General features: G+C 40.2%; 1 protein-coding gene across 1 annotated transcript in view; it reads left to right on the top strand.

Moving 5' to 3' along the window:
* Window positions 1–21279, top strand: part of LOC138107982 (protein ELYS-like) — a 43886-nt gene that overhangs the window by 10607 nt on the left and 12000 nt on the right. The window contains exons 5-28 of the mRNA XM_069009946.1: window positions 566–773; window positions 1614–1730; window positions 2447–2531; window positions 6879–7029; window positions 7748–7880; window positions 7968–8149; window positions 8614–8675; window positions 9429–9557; window positions 11579–11669; window positions 11756–11845; window positions 12032–12172; window positions 12944–13048; window positions 13510–13603; window positions 13892–14015; window positions 14118–14174; window positions 15176–15322; window positions 16042–16229; window positions 16406–16550; window positions 16646–16777; window positions 17307–17454; window positions 17540–17690; window positions 18248–18355; window positions 18818–19013; window positions 19889–20083. Of these exons, the coding sequence (XP_068866047.1) occupies window positions 566–773; window positions 1614–1730; window positions 2447–2531; window positions 6879–7029; window positions 7748–7880; window positions 7968–8149; window positions 8614–8675; window positions 9429–9557; window positions 11579–11669; window positions 11756–11845; window positions 12032–12172; window positions 12944–13048; window positions 13510–13603; window positions 13892–14015; window positions 14118–14174; window positions 15176–15322; window positions 16042–16229; window positions 16406–16550; window positions 16646–16777; window positions 17307–17454; window positions 17540–17690; window positions 18248–18355; window positions 18818–19013; window positions 19889–20083 (3179 nt within the window). The remainder of the gene's footprint in view (window positions 1–565; window positions 774–1613; window positions 1731–2446; window positions 2532–6878; window positions 7030–7747; window positions 7881–7967; window positions 8150–8613; window positions 8676–9428; window positions 9558–11578; window positions 11670–11755; window positions 11846–12031; window positions 12173–12943; window positions 13049–13509; window positions 13604–13891; window positions 14016–14117; window positions 14175–15175; window positions 15323–16041; window positions 16230–16405; window positions 16551–16645; window positions 16778–17306; window positions 17455–17539; window positions 17691–18247; window positions 18356–18817; window positions 19014–19888; window positions 20084–21279) is intronic.

Here is a 21279-nt window from a genome sequence, read left to right as displayed (position 1 = left end):
TGCCCAGATGTCTTTGTCCCTATGATTCTTACCAGTGGGATGTAGGAATTTTTCCATCTGAGTCCATGCAGCTGCCTGATAGGAAGCTGTGTCGGAGGTACCATATTTCTTGGGAGCGTTCTCCTGTTTCCATTAATGACTTTGGGCAAACTTTAGGCTTGTGTTCTGAAATAAATCTGGTTTATCAAAACCCCTGCATTTGGGTGAATGAATACTGCAATTTGTGTTTTCAGATTGCACCCACTGTTTTGGGTGTTGTAAGAGTGGCTTCAGGAGTTCATGTCCCTTCAGATAGCTTCATCATGAAGCCCAAAAAAAGAATTTGTCTAGAAAGGTTACAGTTGTACCCAGTTTTGAAATAGGAGTGAGAATACCTGTCCCATTGGAGAGTCCTTCTTTTCTCTGAATAGGTGCAGAAACAGAAATAGCAAAAAAGGTGTTGCAGAAATGGGTGTTTTGCCTGGGACAGTAGAATTAGATTATACACACTCTATAATCACATCAGTTTCAAATGCAACTGAAGGGGCATAATACATTCATTTCTTGCCTGCTTTTATGTGTGTAGATCTAGAAGTTGTCACTAGAATTCCTGCTGAAGTTCCACAGAGAAGAGAAGCTGTGACCAGAGAAGGGAGGCATCTCTGTTTTCAATTACGAAGTCCTTCAGGAACAGCAGTATCAACCCTGTGCTACATAAGCAGAAGCAACCAGCTCGTTGTGGGTCTTTCTGATGGCTACTTGTCACTATGGAATATGAAAACTTTGAAGAGGGAGTAAGTAATACTTTCCACTAGGTCACACTTGGAGGTGCAGTGGTCTCAGTTTTTTGTTTCAGGAAGTGCTGCAGTAGGGCTGTGATAAAACTGGTTTTTGTAAGTCAGTGTGTTCTGTCCAGGAGTATTCAGTAAAACCTGGCACTGTGTGTATTTCCACATATTAGAAAGGATTTTTCAGAACCAGGTACTGCAGTTAGGCTGAAGTTACTGAAAGCCTTCATTATGTAAATAATGTGATTTTGGTGATGATATTTTTTGAAGTGTCCGTGATGAAACTAGTGCAACATGGTAATTCAATAGCTGATCTGTGTCTGAAAGCATGTTCTTTCCTACATTTCAGTCTTAATGGAAATTGGTGGTGGATTCATTCCAAGGCAAGGGTACATGCAAATGAAAAATTGTTTGGAAGCCTTTGAGTCAGTATAAGGGACATGTAATTTTATAAGCAAAAGTAAAATTTAGAGGTGATTTTAAATCTGCCACTTGAAACATCTGACCACATTCAGATAGGGGTTTACGTAAGGAAATTACGGCGCTTCACCGGAAACTACATATGTGTTATGGATGAATTATGGATGCATAAATAGACAGTGGACCATAATTAGATGCCAAGAAAAGATTGTGAAGGTACAGCTGAAGTTCAGAAGTTGGGAAGACAAATACTTAAGAAGTAGTGTCTTGTCAGTCATCAGTTATTTAAGATGGAAGTACAACCTTCTGCATTTTGAGGATAAACATGCAAGGTGCTTTTTTCCCCAGAAGATGCCTCTACCCTTCTACAAACAGCTAGAGCCAGCAGGCTTTTTTCTTTATTATTTTTTTCTTTTAAACGTGTAGGCACCACTCTCAGCTTGAAGGAGGAAGGATTCCTGTCTATGCAGTTACTTTTCAAGAGCCTGAGAATGATCCTCGCAATTGTTGCTACTTGTGGGCTGTTCAGTCTACACAGCAAAGGTGAATAAAATCTTGCCATAAGTCACAGATCTTTTTTTATAATACTTGTTCACATTCAGTTGATATCTGTGTATTCATTTTGTTCATTTAACTGTACAGGAGATGAAAAGTATTAAGCTTACAGTGCAGTTTTTTCAGGATTTTTCACTTGTAGAGAGGGGTCGACTCACTCCTACCTTGTGAAAGAAGGCAAAGGAACAGTGCCTATATTTTTGTGCTTTCAGTCTTAAATGGTTTCCCTTGTTTCTTGATGACTGCTTCAAGATTTGTTTGGTATTCCCATCATGATATTCAATACCATTTAAAGTGGTTTAGGCTGCAGATGCAGAACAGTAAACATCATCAGCAAGCTACTTAATCAGCCCAGCTGTTCATAGAGTGGTAGTCTTCTTAAGTTTGACTTTAAAGCAGTTTTCATGGAGAATGCTTTACTGTTGTGAGCTATTTCCAGCAATTCAGCAGTTTTTTTCTCCATACTGCATATTAAAGCTTTCCAATGATGTAGTTAGCATTGGCCCCTGAAGCTGTTAGTATCAAAATTTCCTGCTTTCTGTTTTACTGGCTAAATGTGACCAATTATCATGTTTTGGGAAGCAGTGTTTTTCTTTTCAGCAAGAGCATGCTCTTAAGTAAGTTTCAGCCTAGATCTAATAAACTGATAATGAGGATTGTAAAGCCGCTTTATAATCAAATCTCCTCATTCATACCTTTTTCAGTGAAGGTGATGTTGTGAGTTTACATCTGTTGCAGTTAGCATTTGGTGACAGAAAACGTCTGGCATCAGGACAAGTCATGTACGAGGTAAGACAGGCCTGTATGTGAGAAGATGAAAATAGTAGTTTTGTCTAAGTGAATATCAGTTAAGTTGACCAGGTTAATATTTACGATGACAGATCAGTGAGACTAAAGAAAAAAGCCTTTTGGTGAGTTTCTGTAGGCATTGTTTGGTCCATACTTTTCAAAGCAAGTCATAGAATCATAGAGTAGTTTTGGTTGGAAGACCTTAAATATCATCTAATTCCAATCCCCTGCTATGGGTATGGATGCCACCCACTAGATCAGTTCACTCAGGGCCCCATCCATCCTGGCCTTGAACACTTCCAGGGATGGGACATCTGTAGCATCTCTGGGCAGCCAGATCTCCAAATCCTCACCACCCTTACAGTAAAAAATTTCTTCCTAACATCTAATCTAAATCTCTCTCCTATTTTAGTTGAAAACCCCTTCTCCTTTGTCCTATCACTATCTGCCCTTGTAAAATGTCAGTCTCCCTCTTTTTTACAAGCTCTCTTTAAGTGCTGAAAGGCTGCACTGAAGTCTCCCAGCATGAGGTTGGACTTCTGGGCTGTGAGTGCATACTGCTTCTTGTCCACTAGCACCCCCAAGTCCTTGGCAGGGCTGCTCTCAGTCATTTCTCCTGGTCTGTAGTCATGTCTGGGATTGCCCTGTTCCAGGTGCAGCACCTTGCACTTGGACTTGGAGACCTTCATGTCACGAGATTCTCATGGGCCCACCTCTTAGGCTTGTTGAGGTCCCTCTGGATGACATCCTGGCTTTCTGTTTAGTCAGCTGCACTTTTCAGCCCTGTGTAATCTGCAAACTTGCTTACGGTGCACTTGCTCTCACTGTGTCATTGATGAAGACACTGCAGCGCACCGGTCCCCACACAGGTTTCTGAGGGACACCACCCAACATTGCCATATGCCTGGAGACAGAGCTGTTTCCTACAACTCTTTGGCTTGTTCCATCCAACCAATTCCTTATCCACTGAATAGTCCACCCTTCAAATCTGTCTCTTCAATTTAGAGATGGTGATGTTGTCTGGGATTGTGTCAAAGACCTTTTAGAAGTCTAGGTAGGTGACATCAGTCAGTCTTCCCTTGTCAACTCTTGCAGTCACTCCATCACAGATGATGACCAGATTGGTCAGACACAATCTGTCTTTACTGAAGCCATACACTTTTATACTGCAGTGTCGTGTGTTCCAACTAGATTCATCTGCAGAGAGCCCCTATACATTCAATTCCTGAAGAGGAAATGGCTGTTACAAATGAAATTACTCAATTTAAACATCACATGAATGGCATCTAGGAAGAGAAGACAGGGCTTTGTTGAATAGCTTTGTGTTACCAAACTGTAGATTTGAGGAAGCATCTGTCTGTCTCCCTTTCTTAAAATATGGTCATGTATACGTCTTTATAAATTTCTGATCTTTGTTTTATAATCTTGTTTTTCTTTTAAGCTCTGTCAGCCTGACTTCAAATACACCTACAAAAATACCTACAATGTCTCTTCAGTCTTGATTCTGAAACTCAGTAGTTTTAAGGATGATTCTTTTTTACTTTTTGGCTGGGTTGTCTCTGAAATCTACTCTTAAAGCCAGCAAAATATATAAATGCAATGTAAGGTGGTGTGATTTGGTCAGAAGAGTCTCTGTAAATTTTTAGAACTGGTTCCAGAGATGCTGTGGTATAGAATAGATAAAATATAGAAGAGGTGTTACTAGGTCTCAGATATCTAGCAGAGATGGGAGGCACCTGTAGAATTCTAATTCCATTCAGCAGTATGCACGAAACTCTTCCAAGATCTCTTTACTGGGAAAGTAATCTTAATTCAGAGTAAATTCTTTCCTCCTATTTGGCACTTGCTCTTGTATGTTCTCAGTAGTACAAAATGAAATTGAGGTAATCCTTGGACTGTGGTTCAAAGACTTTTTTATGGGGACTTTGAGTTTTGAATTTTTTGGAATGAGTTTAAATTTTGTTATTTTTTTTCCTTTTATCTATAGGAAAGCGCCTTCCTCATTTGGAAGTGTTGCTTTTGAACAGATAGCGGTTAGGCGTTTGGAGAACGTAGTGTTTCTTTAAAATCTGTCCTCTGTCATGGTGATGAAATAGAAATACCTTCAAGTGGTTCAACATGTCTGAATATGCATGTCATATCTTCGTGTGCAGTTTTTTAATGACAAAAATATGCAGTGCTCTAGAGGAACAGAGCACCCTGTTCGGGGGTTTTTTTGTGTGTGTGGTGGTTTTTTTTTAAAACAGCTTTCATTGCAGTTCATTCCTGCATCTTGTGCTCTAAGCACTTTGGCAGGTTGATAGGAGAAAGTTTCTTTAATCTCAAGATTCATTTTTGAATTTCTGTTTTGTTTTATCCTCTTTAAAAGTTATTTTTAGCTACAGTCTTAGCAGTGACAAAGACAATACCTTTTCCTGTGTGCTGCATTGGGAAAAAAGCAATTGTCTATTTCTCTTGTGGCTACTACTTTTTCCATCTGAACAATTTGATGTTAAAATGTGGGACCTTTAACTATTTGGTGGTTATTCATCTTGGTTGTCTTACTTTTCTGAACAAGATGTGACAAATGTCAGTTTGTACCTCAGAGGGTTGAAATATTTCATCAGCCTTTAAAAATGGATCTACTAGAAATTCCAGTTGATACTCTTTAAAAAAAAACCACACAAGGCAATTAAAAAATGTTACTGTGTTTGTGACTTGGAAAACCTGTGGTGTAGTTGAAGTAAGACTTGGAACCCTCTACAGGCTATACAACCAGTAGTACATTCACAGGCTCATCAGTGGTGTCAGGCACCATTCCCTGGATCTGAGATGTTTTGCTTCCCTGTGATGAGTGTGTTGAAAGATTGCAAGAGGAGCCAATCTTAGAAGGCTGTTGAGGAGAGCTGAACATCTGCACCCTCTGAGGAGGAAAGACAGGTTCTTCAGCTGGCTTCCAGATAAAGCACTTGCATGTATAGTTTCATGCTGAGATCTGATAGCATCTACTGCCAATAGTCTCTCCCCAAAGGATGCATCAGGACAGGATCTGTGCTCTCCAGTAGACACTTAAGTCTTGGATTACTTCTTGTGGTCACAGATTGGTCAGTATGACATGATGGCTCTCTGCCTACATGACTGAATCAAGCTTCTTGTTGGTCTTCAGTGACAGCAAATTTCAGAGTTGTCCCATTCACCAGGCCAAGCCTGAGTAAATGAGGAGAAATTAATCTACTGCTGCTCCTTGTTCACTGAGTAGAAGTCACAGTATCTTGAAACACTTGTCCCCTTACATCAGTGCTTTACATCCCAGGAATCAGACTCGAGGCCATGAAAGCTTGCACTTCGTATTACGGTAAAAGTCACAAATGGAACTTCTGAAACATGTGGCACTGTGTTTTTATAAACGTGTCCAACTTGTGTCTCCATTGTCTTCAAGGCTTGTTTAAATCTGCCCAAGTAAGAAAACTGAAAGATACGCTGAAATTAGGCTTTCAAAGGCCTTTTTTTATATCATCTCAGCAGCTGCTGTATCTTGTGGATCAGTTCATGGTCATGGAGCATATCCTTAACTCTGTCCTGCACAAGGCTTGTGTATAGTCTCTACGTTGATACCAGAGTGTGACCAGTTCAACTCCTTTGAAAACTGTCCCATTTAACTGGTCTGGAACATCATAACTTAGTATCTTCTGTGCACTAGAGTTCCTTAACTTAGATTTGCTTGCCCCAGTGTGGAAAATTTAAAATATGCGGCTTTGGTTAGGAAATTGTCTTCAGCAGGAACTATTTGGTATTATTTTCTCCTTCCTCTCTGCACCAACTTTGTGTGGGTGTGCCTCTTGTATGAACGAAAGCTGAAATTTCTAGTCATTAAAATTAATGCTGGACATGTTTATGGAATTTTCATTCTTTATCTTGTGGAACTGTCCTTTGGAATGGTGAATTTCTTGTTCAGGACATGATCTCTTTTAAAATGGGTTTTAGTGATTAGTTATCCTACAGTGAAGGTGAGGTTCTTTGCTTAGGCTTCATGTTAGTTTTTCAAGGAGATAGTTTGGATTTTTCTTGTCTACCCTGCATATATGTGTTACTTCCAAAGTTCCTGAATAAGATAGCGTGGACTGTGCATGCAAAGTTTTGCTAAGGAATTGATAGTTTTTGAAAATGTGCAAAAGCTTTTTCAGCCAAACTTACCTGTTCCAGTTTGACACTTAATTCTCTTGAATGTCAGAAGTAGTATTTATTTGCTATCAGAAATAAGTTCATTGGAAATAAACAGTACCATATACATGTTAGATATATACTTTCTTTCATAGTAGATCTAATGAAAATTACCTTCTTTTTTTTTTTTTTTTTTTCCCCACCCAGGGTTTGGAATATTGTGATGAAAGGTACAGTTTAGACCTCACTGGTGGAATCTTTCCCTTGAGAGGGCAGACCAGCAATACTAAATTACTCAGCTGTCAGACCATAGAAAAATTTCGCAACCATGCTGACAGAGAGGATAGTGTTAATGAAGGTTTGTTCTGATGTCCCTGTTTGGTTATTCTAAACTGCATGATTTGGGAATCTAAGCAATGAATGCTGTTCTATACTCAGTCTTAAAGTCTTAAATATTTGTCTAGCTGACCATGTTGGGTTTATTTAAAAAGAATTGCTTGCTTAAGTTATGTGGGACTTTTTTATCCCTCTGGACATCATTCTTTAAGGGAAAAAATAAGTTTTAATTTATGTTTGCTGGGATGCTAGAGCAGTGTATGGGGTCATCTGCATAATGCTGGTCAGTCAGTTTGTTCTGGCAGTTGTCTTCATTGCACAGTAAGATCAATCTGTCTATTGCTTAGGAATGTTACCTGATTTTTTTATTTTCTCCCTGATCAAACATATGGCTTGGCTGCATCCATTTAGCACCTGGTCACTAGTGGTGTTCCCCAGGGCTCAGTACTGGAGCCAGGTCTATTTGATATCTTTTTTTGATGATCTGGATGAAAACCTTGATTAGCTAATAATTGTATGTTTGGTTTAGAAAGGATACAATTTGAACAAGAAAAAGAGGCAGTATGACTAAAACCTATCACATGGATGTTTGCTATTCTGTATATTGTTTTTATCATTGTTAATAAAGTATTATGTTTCATGGGTGAAATAACAGAATTAAGCCAAAACAGAAAGTTATATTTTAAAAACCCCAGATCTCATATTTTCTATAGTAAGAAACAATGTCTTCTCTTTGACAGTAATCTCTCCTGACACCAGTGTATCAATCTTCAGTTGGCAAGTGAATACCTATGGTCAGGGAAAACCATCTACTTACTTGGGTGTGTTTGACATCAATCGCTGGTATCATGCTCAAATGCCAGACTCACTGAGGTAGGTTTTAGTTAAGTTGCTTTCAATATCCCTACAAAGGATTAATTTGAAAGTCTCTGTTGAGCTTATGCACTTGTTTTCTTTAAGGCCAGAAGAATTCCTTCATGATTGCCCCTATTTTGCACTGTGGTCACTGGATCCTGTAATAAGCATGACTTCTCCAAACCTCATTTTGGATATTCTGGTACACGAGCGTAGTCTAAGTCGGGGGGTTCCTCCTTCTTACCCACCACCTGAACAGTTTTTCAATCCAAGCACCTATAATTTTGGTAGGTATTTCAATGCTTTTCATTTGAATAGTGACAAGCTTCAGTTGAGGTCAAATGCCACTTAGGGGTTCTCTTTCTTGTTCATTGTTTGTCACACAAAACCCAAACCAAACAACCCCCACAAACCTTCTCCAACCTGGTTACCTGTCCTGACAAGGTATTTAGCTTGTGCAACATACCTGACAGGCTGCTGACTTTTGGGTTTTGGGGCTTCTGTAACACAGCCTGGGAAGGGGTGATGGTCATAAAATGAAATAACTTGAGCTGAGGCCCAAAGCACAGCACCTGGGTAGCACTGGAGCCTAAGATTCTACAGACAGACAGTAACTACTTTTTAAAGAAAGTTTGTAGGTGATGTGCTGAAGGCAAGGGCTGCTCGAGGTTTGTCTTTCCAGATGGCACTATTGGAAAAGCACAAACTGGTGATAAGGTAACAATGTCTGCAAACGTTCTTGTTTCTGCAGATGTTACGTGCTTGCTCAGCTCGGGAGTTGTTCACATGACTTGCACCGGCTTCCAGAAGGAGGTGACTTTTTTTGCTGTATCTCTGTTGAGACTGTCAAGAGATGAACTTTTCAAGCTTCTCTCTTGCAGTGCTTTGAGTGTCAGAGGCCACTTTATGCTCACACTGCCCATCCACATGCATAACTGCAGTCACATCCTGCCAGTTTCATGCAAACAGTGCTGTTCTAGGGAGGCAGAGCAGGGGTTGAATGGCTGGAAAGGAATGCAGCATTGCTGTAGTAGGAAGAAGGGGTGTGGTGGAAGTTGGGGAAAGCGTTTACTTCTTTGTACTGTCTGCACAGTGTGGAGTTAGGGTTTTGACCCCGATGAACTTGAGAAAGGAGGACAGCATGGAGAAAGGGAGAAGTTATTTAACTGTTTCAGAATTATTAAGGAAATGCATGTTTTTTCTCCCAACCTTGGCCAAATTATAACTTCTGAGCCACTGCACAGCTTGTGACAAATCCTTTCAAATTAAGTTGCAGCTCACTAAATATACCCATGTAAATCATCTTTGGCACAAACAAGCACAGAAGTGTGATTTAAAGTTGTGTGTTAGTTTTAATTTCTACAGAATATAATTTGTGTCAGGGAAAGTACCAGGGCTCAGGTATTGACAGGCTGGAAAATACTTCCTTTAGCACTGAAAGGGTTAGTATTTTCTTTTACAGGATATTGTCTATAAACTGAAACTGTTAGTTTGGCTGTTGTTTTTAAGACAGAACCCTAGTGATTGAATGCTGTCTTAATCTGTGTGTTTTGATTGATGTTTCAGACCTTGAAGTTCTTGAAGAAATCTGGTCCTTTAATAAGTGAAGCCATCCATGACAGCTACACTCGGTGTCTTGTAGCTGGCTTGCTGTCTCCAAGACTGGTTGATGTCCAGCCATCCAGTTTGAGTCAGGTGAGTGTACACTGGGGAATCCAGGGGGAATACATCCATCTTATCTGAAGGCTCTAGAGGCTATAAGACCATGATTTTTGATTACAAGTTGCTCTGACAGGCAGGTTTTGACATTAGTTAGCAGAAGTAATAATATTCTTAGATCCAACCTTCTGACTGGGATCAGCCCTAAGAGGTCTGTCTTTAGTGACCCGTGTGTTAATTCCGTGCCCCACGTACTCACGCGGAAGCACGCAGTCAGTGCTGGGCATGTGCATCAGAGAGCAGCTTTCCCTGGGAACAACCTTCATCCTCTTCATGTCTCAGAGCCTTGGTTGCAGTGTACTAGGTGGCAGTGTGGCCTCCCTCAGATGTGCACTATTGCAAACACCAGCTTGCTGCTCTAGACATCATTTGCTTCCAAGGAGGTGCTGACCAATTACAATTGTCATCTTACCAGACAATATCATTGCCAGTTCCCCTCATTTTTTCTTCATCAGTAGGTTTTTCTGCACCCTCTCAAAACTGATCTTCATCTCTGTAGCCTTTGTCTTCAGCTGTGGTGGCTTGATTTCCTCCTCTTAGAGTGCCCTCTTGCTGCAACACCTGCATCACCTGTATCTTTCAACACTGCTGCATTCTGTCTGCCACCACAGCGGTTTCACACCCCTCTCTCATGGGTTTTCCATTTGTGGTGCAACGAACTTTGTCTCATCTGAAGAGTTTCCTGAAAGAAGGAGCCTTTGTGATGAACAACCCATCTTTCTCCAGGCAAGGGCAAAGCTAAAGGGTTGGATGGTCATCATGGAGTGGAGCAGTAAGCATTAGGAAGGGGAGAGCAGTCTTCCCCCTGCCTTCATCTTCCTGTCTGTGGGCTTCTTCACCAAATGTGGAAATGTGTTAGGGAAAATAACGTTTCTGCATAGTGTGGTGGCCAAAACAAATTTGGCAAGCTGACACAGCCCATAGAATGTTTATTTTGCATGCCTGATGTAGGCTCTTACATTCTGATTAGATGTTCTGATGTCAACTCTGGTGTGAAATGACTAGGGAAAACAAGACATTTTATGATGACCTTTGCTGAACTGTGATTATATTGTTCAGCGACTACATTAAGCAGGGATTGCTTTTGTATTCTAGAAACAGAAATTTCAGAATTAGGGTCAAGAAGCTTGGAATTTTGTTTGGTACCCTAAGAGGTATTTGGCATGTTTTCTTGCCTGAAATGCATTTTCAGAAAACAATGGAAATATCTCTGTCTTTTAATATGTAGAAATTGCTCTTAAACATAATGTTTTTACCTAGAACACAAACTTTTTGATTTGTTTAAAAAAAATAGAGGGAAGAAAAAATGAAAAATTGTACGCAGGATCATTTCACCTGAAAGAAATGTCTGAACATCAGCTGAAATAAGCTACTACATTATTTGCCATGTTTGTGCATGCCTGTGCATTATCCTTCTCGAGGATTGCCATGGCATTAGAATACAGAATTTGAACAGAAATTTCTGCCTATTAGAACTGAAATGTTTCACTTCTTTATGGTACTTGAACAAATTGTAGCTTAATGTTTTGGCTGTCAAAGCTGCTTCATGTCTTGCTGGTCTTGGGAGCTGCTTGGCCTCAGCTCCACTGTTTCCATGCAAACACAGTCGTGTTTGCCCTGTCCCCTTCACGTGTTCCTGATGGCAAAGGGGGGTGCCCAAAGTGCATAATGGGTATGAGCAGAGAATGTTACTGCAAATAGTTAACTGAGACTCAGTAAATGGAGACTGAAACCCCAAGGCACAGAAATAGAGGTTAACATTAGCCTGTGTGAGGTTGAAATGTCAGAGGAAAACTTTCCTGTGTTCCTCAAACCAGCAATCAGTCCAGCCTGTGGCTAGAATTAAGAAAGAATCAAGAATTGGGAATTAGTTGCGTTTGCACCAGTGGAGTTTGTGATGTGTGAATGAGTATCCAGTTAGAAACAAACACTTCTGTCGATGGCTTGGGAATGCAAAGTAGGTGAGGTTGTGATTTGCTTTTGTCTGTTGTGCTTAGGAGGAGCAGTTAGAAGCGGTGTTGTCAGCTGCTGTGCAGACAGGTTCTTTAGAACTTCTGACGGGATGCATTAAACACTGGACTTCTGAAGGTAATGCTGCTTCCAGTGTTTTTATGTTCTGTCTGTTTTGGTGAGAAATTGTGGCTTCACATCTTTTTTGTTTTCTCTTTCTAAAGAGCAGCCAAGTTCTGCTGTAAATTTACGGTTTGTTCTTGAGTGGACGTGGAGCAAAGTGATCTGTACAAAAGATGAACTGGACCAAATATGTGAGTACTGCTGTGGTCGTTTTTGAAAGCTCCGGTCATTCTTTGTAGAGGATTCTATTCAGTAATCTGCTGGTATATGGTACTGGTTCTTTAAGTGTTCTCTAAGTGTTGTGTGGTTGTTGAAGTGTCCTCTGGAAGTCTGCAGTTGCTCTGCTGACTGATGATTTGATATTCATCCTTGACAAGGTGTTCCGCTGTTTGACGGCTCCTGCAACTTCATTGACCCCCAGACACTACAGTCCCTTCAGCACTGCCAGCTGCTTCTGAGCAACCTCAGCACAGTCCTGAACTGTTTTCTAACAGAAGCCCGAGAGCTTACTGAGAAAGGTTGGTGAAAGCCCTGCTAAGCCTTGGGTCTGTTTGTTAAGGTTTGGAAGGATGCTTGGGTTGTAACTGTGGAGACAGGAGCTGCTGTTGTTTGGGATGGTTGGGAGAGTGTCAGATTGAGCTGGGAGGAGGGGCTTAAGTCTGAGAAGCTGGGACTGTGATTTAAGATGCTTTGAGTTCAGGGCAGCAGCTTGTTGTGGAGGTCATGATGCTGGGTAGGGGAGGCTACATTGCTTCAGCAGTGAGCTGAGTAAGCACCTGGCTGGCACTTAGAGCAACTGAGAGTGGCAATGCTGAGAAGTGTTCCTAATTCTTAGCTGGTGATCGATAGCTGTGTGCAAATTGCTAGAAAATATAAAGGAAGCTGAAATGAGTAATGTGTAAAGCAAGTTCCTTGAGTTATTTTGGCTTCTGATTTTATTAATTGTTGTTGGCATATTGTGGGCAAAAGGAGACGCTCCCTTTGCTAAAGTAATAATCTCTGCTACACGAGAAACAAATGCCTTTTTCCTGAGTAAATCTAATTGATAAGGTTTGGTTTTTTTTAAATTTTAATTTTTAGTGAGTCTGTTTCTTTGTAGTGCTTGGTTTCTTTTGGGGGTGGGTGAATGGTGTTTTGTTTTTTCAAATTCAGAAGTGGTCTGGGGGGACAAATACAAGTAAAAAGAGTTCCACCATGTTTTTTTATGCTTTCTATTTGTTCTGCTGAAGGGAGTTTTGTAAAAAGGAGAGGAATCGCAATATCCAAATAATCTTTTGCCCTTTTTTCAGGTTTTACAGACTTGACAAATAAGCAGGTGGTAACCAGCCTCATTTCTTTGTATGCACAAGTGGTGATCTGGTTCTGTCGATCCAGTCTCCTGCCTGAGGGTTTAGGTAAGCAGAACCTGTATTGCCAGAACACTTGTTTTGAGAGTAAAAGCAGTACCTGCATGTTTTGAACCTTTTGTGTATTGCTGGAGGTGAAAATACACCTTGGAAATGCTCTGAAATTAGACACCTTATTAATTCCATTGTCAGCCTTAATTGTCTGACAGATGCTCACATGACGCATTCAAAAACCATTCCAAACTCACAAAAGAGTTGTTTATTTAGGAGTGACCTGAGCTTATCTTGTGTGCTCTGAATGCTGCATCAACTGCAAACTTGAAACTGATCTTGAGACAAGAAGTAGTTGAGCCTTTTATCTCAGTTCTCTTTTAGCAAAGGCAGAAACATGGATTCTTTGAGAGTTGGAGGTTTCTTGAGGTTGTGTGGTTTCTGTCTGTCTAGTCCAAAGTTGTAGTTGAAAAAGGTGGTCTTACTTCTTTAACTTGCTTTTACTTTATCACCTGTAGATGACCATATGCATTTGTCCAGACCTTTCTACAATTACCCTCTGATTCAGAGCTACTATACGGGTCACCGACAGAAACTCCAGCGCTTATCAAGGTAAGACTTACAGGAAATCTCTAGGAAGCCTGCACTGTTAGTTAGGCTGTGTGAGCGTGGTTACTTTTGCAGTTAAAACCCTTTGTCTGCGCTTCTTGGCATTCCACGTAACCGAGCAGGAAAGCAAACCTGGAACCCAAACAGTCACTGCAGCTCTTCTCTTTTGGACTGCCTCATTAATTCCTTGTGACCTAAGGAGCATCTTTGCTCCGAGTCAGAAATCTGTGACACTGAGAGGCTGGAATGAGTGTTTTCCTCTGCCCAAACCCTTGCTCTCTTTTGTTGCAGAGGAAAGTGGGATTCTGACTGCTTGATGATTGATGGAATGGTTTCCCAGCTGGGAGAGCAAGTTGAGAAGTTGTGGCAGAGAGATGAAGGCGGCACTGGGAAATACCCACCTGTCAGTTTACACGTGAGTGCTCTGTTCACTGAAAAGCCCAGCAGCAGCAGTCCCCTAAAGCCAGTGATTCTGAAAGACAGGAGCATTAGAAAACCTTTTCATCTTTCATTTCAGGCGCTGCTGGATCTCTATTTGCTAGAAAGCATTGAAGAAAGTGACAAACATGCAATTGTATCCTTTGCAGATTTTGTTGGTACTTCTTCAGTGTGTGCACATGAATGTTCTTCCATGTTTGTCACCTATGTGTTTTTTGCAAAGTCTTTTCTGATACAAGAAAATATGTTCCCTAAAATATTCAAGATAAAATCCTCCCTTAGTTTTTCTCAAAATTCATCACAGTTCATAATTTTTTAAAGCACTCCTATGTGTAGCAAAGGACTGTGAGTTAGAATCATGCCCTGAAATGTGCTGCTTCAGAGCAAAAGGATTTGTAACAGTGGTTTTCCAATAGCTGATTTTTGCCAAAATCATTTGTTTGCCAGCCCAGCTAACAATGTTTGCTTTTTTGTGTGTGTTAGAAGTGCAGGCACACAGAATATTCATTGGGCAGAAGCCTAATTTTTGAGCTGCTGGAACATGCAGGCTTGCCTTTGTTGTTTGTTGGCTAAACCATGAGGGGAGCCTGGAGAGCAAGGGGGTTAAAAATGGTTGTAGTATTACAGGGCTGCTTTACTAGAATACATCCTTAACAAAGGATGTCAGAAAGGGAAAATGAGACTTTGAGTGATAAGTCCACATACAGTTTTAAACAGAATTTCAATCACTCGGTGCTAAGTTGTATTGTAAGGGCACTAAAATTTCTGTTTTATTAAGAATGAGGAAAACAAAACAGCTGTAGAATTTGGGTTTTTTTTAATAATTAAGCATTGGACATTGATTGCTTTGAATGTTCAACAGGAGGAGCCTGAGTTTATAACAGCAGTATTTAAATATCCAATATATGATTTTTGATTTCCTTACAGAAATCCACAAGTGTTTCTCTGGCTGTTTATTCAGAATGTTGATTTGTGGTTAGGACGTGACTATCGATACAACAGGCTGCAATACCTTAAAATGGCGAGATCAATACATTAGGGTGTTCTGCTTCCTACCATTTTCATATTAGTATGTTTTGCTAAATGTGATAAATTTTTGGCCTTAGCAATTTATTCACCTTAATTAGATACTCTCAGACAATTTACTTGCTGCTGGACATCATGCATTCCTTTCCAAATAAAACAGAAACTTCGATCGACTCCTTTCCAACTGCCTTTGCTATCCCTTGGGGTCTTGTTAAGCTTATTCAAGGGTTTTGGCTTCTAGATCACAATGATTATGAAGTAAGTATGAAACAGTTGAGTTGGACATTGCAGTGCAGAGCTGTAATCAATAAAAGTATTTTTAAAGATTGGTACTTAGGAGCTGTTGAAGCATTAGAAACTTTTTTGTAACACTGCTCTGACATCTTGGGCAATAAGTTATGATTTGAAATTTTGCTTGAACTACTTTGACAGGAAATTGATTAAAACAAAGGCATAATCAACTTTATTGATTTTAATATTTAAATTTTCAAAGCCATCTCTGGTTAGGTTTTCAGCAGACTGGTTGGGCACTGTTTCTAAAAGAGTGTTTTGGGTACTTTTAACCGTGGAAACTGTGCTGCAAGTAGCAGCAAGATTTGAGACAGAAGACTGCAGAAGTGACTTTTCAAACCGTTCTTCTGATGCTGAAGGTTGTTCTTTACTTGTCACCATGTCAATAGAATCAATTTGTTGGTCGAGTAACTTATTATTTAATATATTTATAAAAAGCAATGTTTGTACACAGACTTTTGTTAACTTAGAAAAATCTGAATGTTCCTCTTAAATCATTCACTATGGCTGACTCCTTTTTTCCTGCAAATACTGAAGAACTTCTATTGATGTGTCCTGGATCAAGCATTTTGTTAGACATCTAAGTTTGTTTAACCCCCCTCCAGCCTTGCTGAAGAAAGCTTTGACTGTGTTTGTTGCATGGGTTTGTGTGTCTGTGGTAGTGAAGCTGCTCTCAACTTCTCCAGAATTCCCTGGCCCTGCTCTTCCATCCAGCTACAATCAAGACTGTGTCGTGGCAACACATGAGGATAATTCAATCCCTCATGTGCCAGGGAGAGCACAGGCGAGCCCTCAGGTACATCCAGATGATGAAGCCGTCGATGTCCAGCAGCAGTGAAGTGCGGCTGCTCCTCACCGTGTTGTTGTCCAACAGGTAAGGAAATCTCTCCTGCCATTTTGGCATTCACATGTTGGGAACTGTGGAGAAGTGATGCTACAAATGGGGCTTCCCTCCATTTCCTTTGATCTTTGAATGAATAGCATCACTGTGGGGCATCTTGGTGGCTCTAGTGTTCCTATTCCTTTCCATGTCCAAAAACTTACCTCCAGGTGCATGGTGGAGGCTTGGGGTCTGTTGCAGCAGCACACCACGAAGTTAAACATAGAAGAGCTGCTCAAGCACATGTATGAAATCTGTCAGGAGATGGGGCTCATGGAGGATTTGCTGAAGCTGCCCTTCACAGACACGGAAAAAGTGAGTTTGGAGAAGAAACAAAAAAATGTTAATCATCTCTGGCAAGAGAAGAGGCAGAATTGTAGTAGATGTTTGAAACGTGTTATTTTTCACAGGAGTGTTTGGAGAAGTTTTTACAGACCAATGCTGGTGTTCAGAATCGTGAATTCCTTTTAGTTCACCATCTGCAGCGTGCCAACTACATCCCAGCACTCCAGCTGAATCAGTCCATGAAGGCCAATCTGATGGTAAGGGTAGACATCCTGCTTTGTGAAATTACGAATTAAATGTTACAGACCATGGTTGACTCCAGCTAAAAAAGTTTGTTTGCATCTAAGGAATAAATATGTATCTTGTCTTTCATTCAGTTCCTCAGATCCCTCTGTTATGTATGGTTTAGACTATGGGAGTTGTGTTACTTGTTTGTGTGTAATGAAGAGTATGTTGTATGTCATGTCCTGTATCTTGCTTTTACCTGAGAGCAGTCTAGATGCTCCACAGGTAAAATTTGCCTTTTGGATTTTAGCTGTGAGTTTCAGAGTTGTTTGGGATTTTTACATTTTGTTTTTTTTAAACTAGTCTTTCTTGGCACTTTGCCAAAACTGAAATTGGTGAACTTGATGTGTGCTCCTGGGTGGAACTTGCTGTGTGCAGCAGAGGTGTTCTCCTGTAGCTGTAGAGCAAATGTAGGCCCTAGTTAGAACGAGCAGAGATAGTTCTGTGCAATGAACTTCTTGTAAATTGTTAACGTCGTGCTTTACACGTTTCCTTTGTCAGAATGATCGTGATCCTCACCTGAGAGAGAGAGCAGTTGCCAGAAATTCTCTATTAGACCAATATGGCAAAGTGCTTCCCACAGTTCAAAGGAAGCTGGCAGTAGAGAGAGCCAAGCCGTACCGTTTGCCTTCATCAGTCTTAAGAGAAGGTAATTTTAGAGAAGGGAAATACGATGTACAGCCAGCCATCACTTTGATTACACAAGGCTGATATTTTTCCCTCTTGCTTTACAGTGCCAAGGCCAAAGCCTTTATCAACAGTAACAAGGCAGGGTAATGCAGGAAATGTGCATACAAGAGCAACTTTCATCAGTAAAGTGTTGTCCAAAATTGGGGAAGTATGGTTAGGAAATGAGCAGAAAACAAATATCTCACAATATGATAGGTAAGCAGCTTTTTTACAAAGTTAGTCTTTAGCTACGTGTTTGGAGGGGGAGGGAGGAGGAGGTGGAGAGAGAGAGTGAGTGGGAGGGGGTGAGAAAGAGAATTCTATTTGAATTGTGTTAGTATTTTGGTGGGAAGATGCATGTGAATAAAGCTTTGTTTTGCTTTTTTGCACATATAGTATATAACATTTAAGAATCAATCGTATGTAGTGTTTGGAGAGTTTTTCTGCTATGGTAATCTCTGTACAAATACATGTATTTACATTATGGCACATGTGTTTACAGTGTTTAAGACAGCTGAAACTTGAGCTGTTTGTCACTACCATGAAGCTGTTGGTGTACTGACTTTTACAGACTTTTGTGTGATCACGTAGTAGTCTTCTACCACTTCCTGCTTGGTTATTTAAAAATAAGCAGAATCTTTACAAAGAGTGGAAAAGAGGCTTGTAATTGTCAGGTGATTGTCTTACATGGGATATGGACAAATAAAGTTGAATTCTGGTATAGCTGGACTTGGAGGGAATGAAAATCAGTTACGTTTTCATTTTCCTTCTAGTCCTAGAACTACAGAGCCAGCAGTCAGTACCCATCCTCTCCCTGCTGCAGAGTTGCCTGATGCGTTTCTTGGGACACCTATTACAAAACTTTCTCAAAAATGTTCAAGGTATAGTAGAGCTACAGACTTTATATTTCAGAAAGGTGTTATCATGTAAATACATGTGCATGAGTGTATACTTCTTTGGTTTACCAAGGATTCTGTTGCTTTTAGTTTTGTATCTCAAAAGTCAACTTAGGGTCAGAATTAAGTGGAGAATTTGAAATGGTCCCTGCATTGAAATGTAGATTAGTTTTCTCCACTGCTGAGAATTAGGTCACTTGTGCAGCTTAGAAGTGGGGTATTCTTATGTCAGAGGCAGGGATTTAGGAAATTAGATATGAAATGTAACGATATAATGAAAAAATGCCCCAATGTGCCTGTCACTTGTTTGTGGGACTGATAGATCACCCCCAGCGGTGAGGTTGTATTTCTTGTTCATCCAGTGTTTTTGTTCTGCATCATCTGAGATGATCAGAGCATGGTAGTTTTCATTTATTTGTGCTCCTAGTTTAACTTGTGTTTTAACAGGTTACTGGATTTGGTGGTTCGTCCTGTTCCTTCCCACTCTGTGGCACAGGATGAGAGCCAGCAGTCCCCATGCAGAGCTTCTACTTCTTCCGTGGCATCCAGCCCCCTGAGATCAACTACACATCGCTCCAGCTCCCAAAAGAATCCTCCCAGAGCATCAGAGCTGAATTTACTGGAAACTCCTCTTGTGGTCAAGGTTTGTATTTTAAGAAGTGACTAGCAACCAACCAAACCAAAAAACTTCTTAGGTTTGTTTTAAGTGAAATTACAAAAGTATTTAGCAGAAGCACTTCTGCATGGAAATTTTCAGTATGCATGTGGTTATTGTATACACAGTCCTTTTGGAAGCAGTAAGCTGGGAATGGTTTTTAAGCAGGAAACTTTAGTTCTCAGTTGATCACAGTGGACAGCCTGTCCTATAGCTTTGTGAAATAAATTTATTGTATGGAGCAATTCCATTTTCCACCTTTTTCTTATTAAGTACCATCCATACCAATGAACTAGCTTCATCCTCTTTTGAAACCCTTTCAATACTGTAAAGTAATCTGAGTTAAGAACACCTGAATGCTTCTACATGAAGATACGTAGATATTTTTAAAGCAGTGTTACTTCCTCTTGTGTGCAGCTGATAAATTAGTAAAAAAAAAGCTGTGACTGTTGCTTTGCAGAATTGCTGTCAAATGCAGCAACTGAAAACGCTGCAGTACAGAGGAAAGTTGAAGTTGTGTGGCTTTTATAAGAGCAGCATAGAAATTGCAAAAATTACTGGGATAAGAGATAACCTTGCAGAAAACAAGATGTCATATCCTTATTTCTTGAAGAAGTAATTTTGAAAAATAACTTCTATTTGGTTGGCATTACAAAGACAAACCAAGAGAAATATAAAAAGGATACTTTTTTTGTCTTTAAAATGTTGGTATTTTTGGAAAAAACAGTGCAGAGGCAAAACTTTCTGCTGCTATAAACCCAGTTCATAATTTAAGGTAATTTAATTTTTGTAATGTAAGCACAGTCTTCCCGTTTTGAAGGTATAACTGGTTTTAAATTAAATGTTTTTATTTCTTTTCCTAGAGAGCTAAAGTTTTGGCCACATCTTCTGGTTTTCCTGGGTTTACTCCTCAGTCTATTCTCAGGTCCAGCCTTCGCACTACACCCCTAGCAACTCCCTCTGCATCCCCAGGACGATCAGTTACTCCTCCTCTACGAGCAAAGGAACCTAGAATATCTTTCAGGGAAGAGAGCTCGAATGCAAAGTGGGCTGTTGGGGTAAGCTGGGCTGCAGTTAGTGAGTTTTGCAGATAACGCTGTGATATTTTGACTTTAAAGTTTGCCAAAACTCCTATACTGAGAATCTGGATTGTGAATTTGGTCAATAAAAGACTGTGTTATGCTAGACCTTCTGTAGTATCATGTTCCTGCAGGAACATATTCTTAACAAACATCAGGGACCTTGGTGGCTTTTATTCAGATGTTCTTAGGACCTCTGGTTGTTCAGAATGTTAGTTCAGCTTTCAGCTGTAACTTTTCAAATGGTAGTGTTGCAGGAAGGTAAGGAATATAGATGGAGCCTCTTGTTCGGGTTTGTTAAATTTTGCAAATTGAATATCTGGGAAAGCAACAAGTCATAAAGCTGCATTGACTTTCAGCCTGTCTTTTTGCAATGTTGGGTTTACTTAAATGATTTTAAAAAGAGACTCCTGAAGAAGAGAACTATAGTGTTTTCTGTTCTCTGAGCCCTAAAGTTCTCGGGTTTGCTTCTTGCCTTGCACCCCAGGTAGCATCCATGTAGTTTCCAAATGCAGTGGGTCCATCTGACTAGCTGTGGTCCCTTCTGCTCCTGCAGTTGTGTAGCTGGATTCTGTGGTTCAGCTCATCAGGCAGTTGCCAGCATAATGTACTGAAATCAGGGGCACATCAGGGGCACAACAGGGGCATGTGCTGCTATCCCATGTGTGAGTAGCTCATGTATGTTACAAGGAGCTACTCAATTGTAAAAAGAGGTGCTCTCTCCTGTATGAAATTCTTACTAATAGTGGCACTATGGCCAGATGAATTTACTTGTTCCATGTCACAGCCAAAGTTGAACACCAGCATATTTTAGTAGTGCATATGTGTTGAAAGGGCAAGCATAAAATAGAGAAATCTGGAGTTAAGATTTTATTAGGCAAAGCTTTGTCTTCCTGAAAACACACTAGTAAGTAAGCCCAGTGAAGAGCCTTGAGATGGCATTATGAGCAAGACTGACTTCATATTAATTCTTCAATGTCGTGGAAACTCAATAAGCAATCTAAAGTGTGATTAATTCTTACACCTAGCCTTAAATCTAAGATAGTGCTAGAATGAGAATTAATTTTTTATTGCCTCTCTAAGGGGACATCTGTAACTTAGAAATACCAGTATTTGTTCGGGCTTTTTGTTTTGCTTTGACAAAAAGCAGACTCCTGTTGCTGATCTGAACTTGT

Source organism: Aphelocoma coerulescens, chromosome 3, assembly GCF_041296385.1.
Source record: "Aphelocoma coerulescens isolate FSJ_1873_10779 chromosome 3, UR_Acoe_1.0, whole genome shotgun sequence".
In the NCBI taxonomy this organism is placed as follows: domain Eukaryota; kingdom Metazoa; phylum Chordata; class Aves; order Passeriformes; family Corvidae; genus Aphelocoma; species Aphelocoma coerulescens.
Note: the sequence above shows the minus strand (reverse complement) of the source record. Positions and strands in the feature narration are given on the sequence as shown.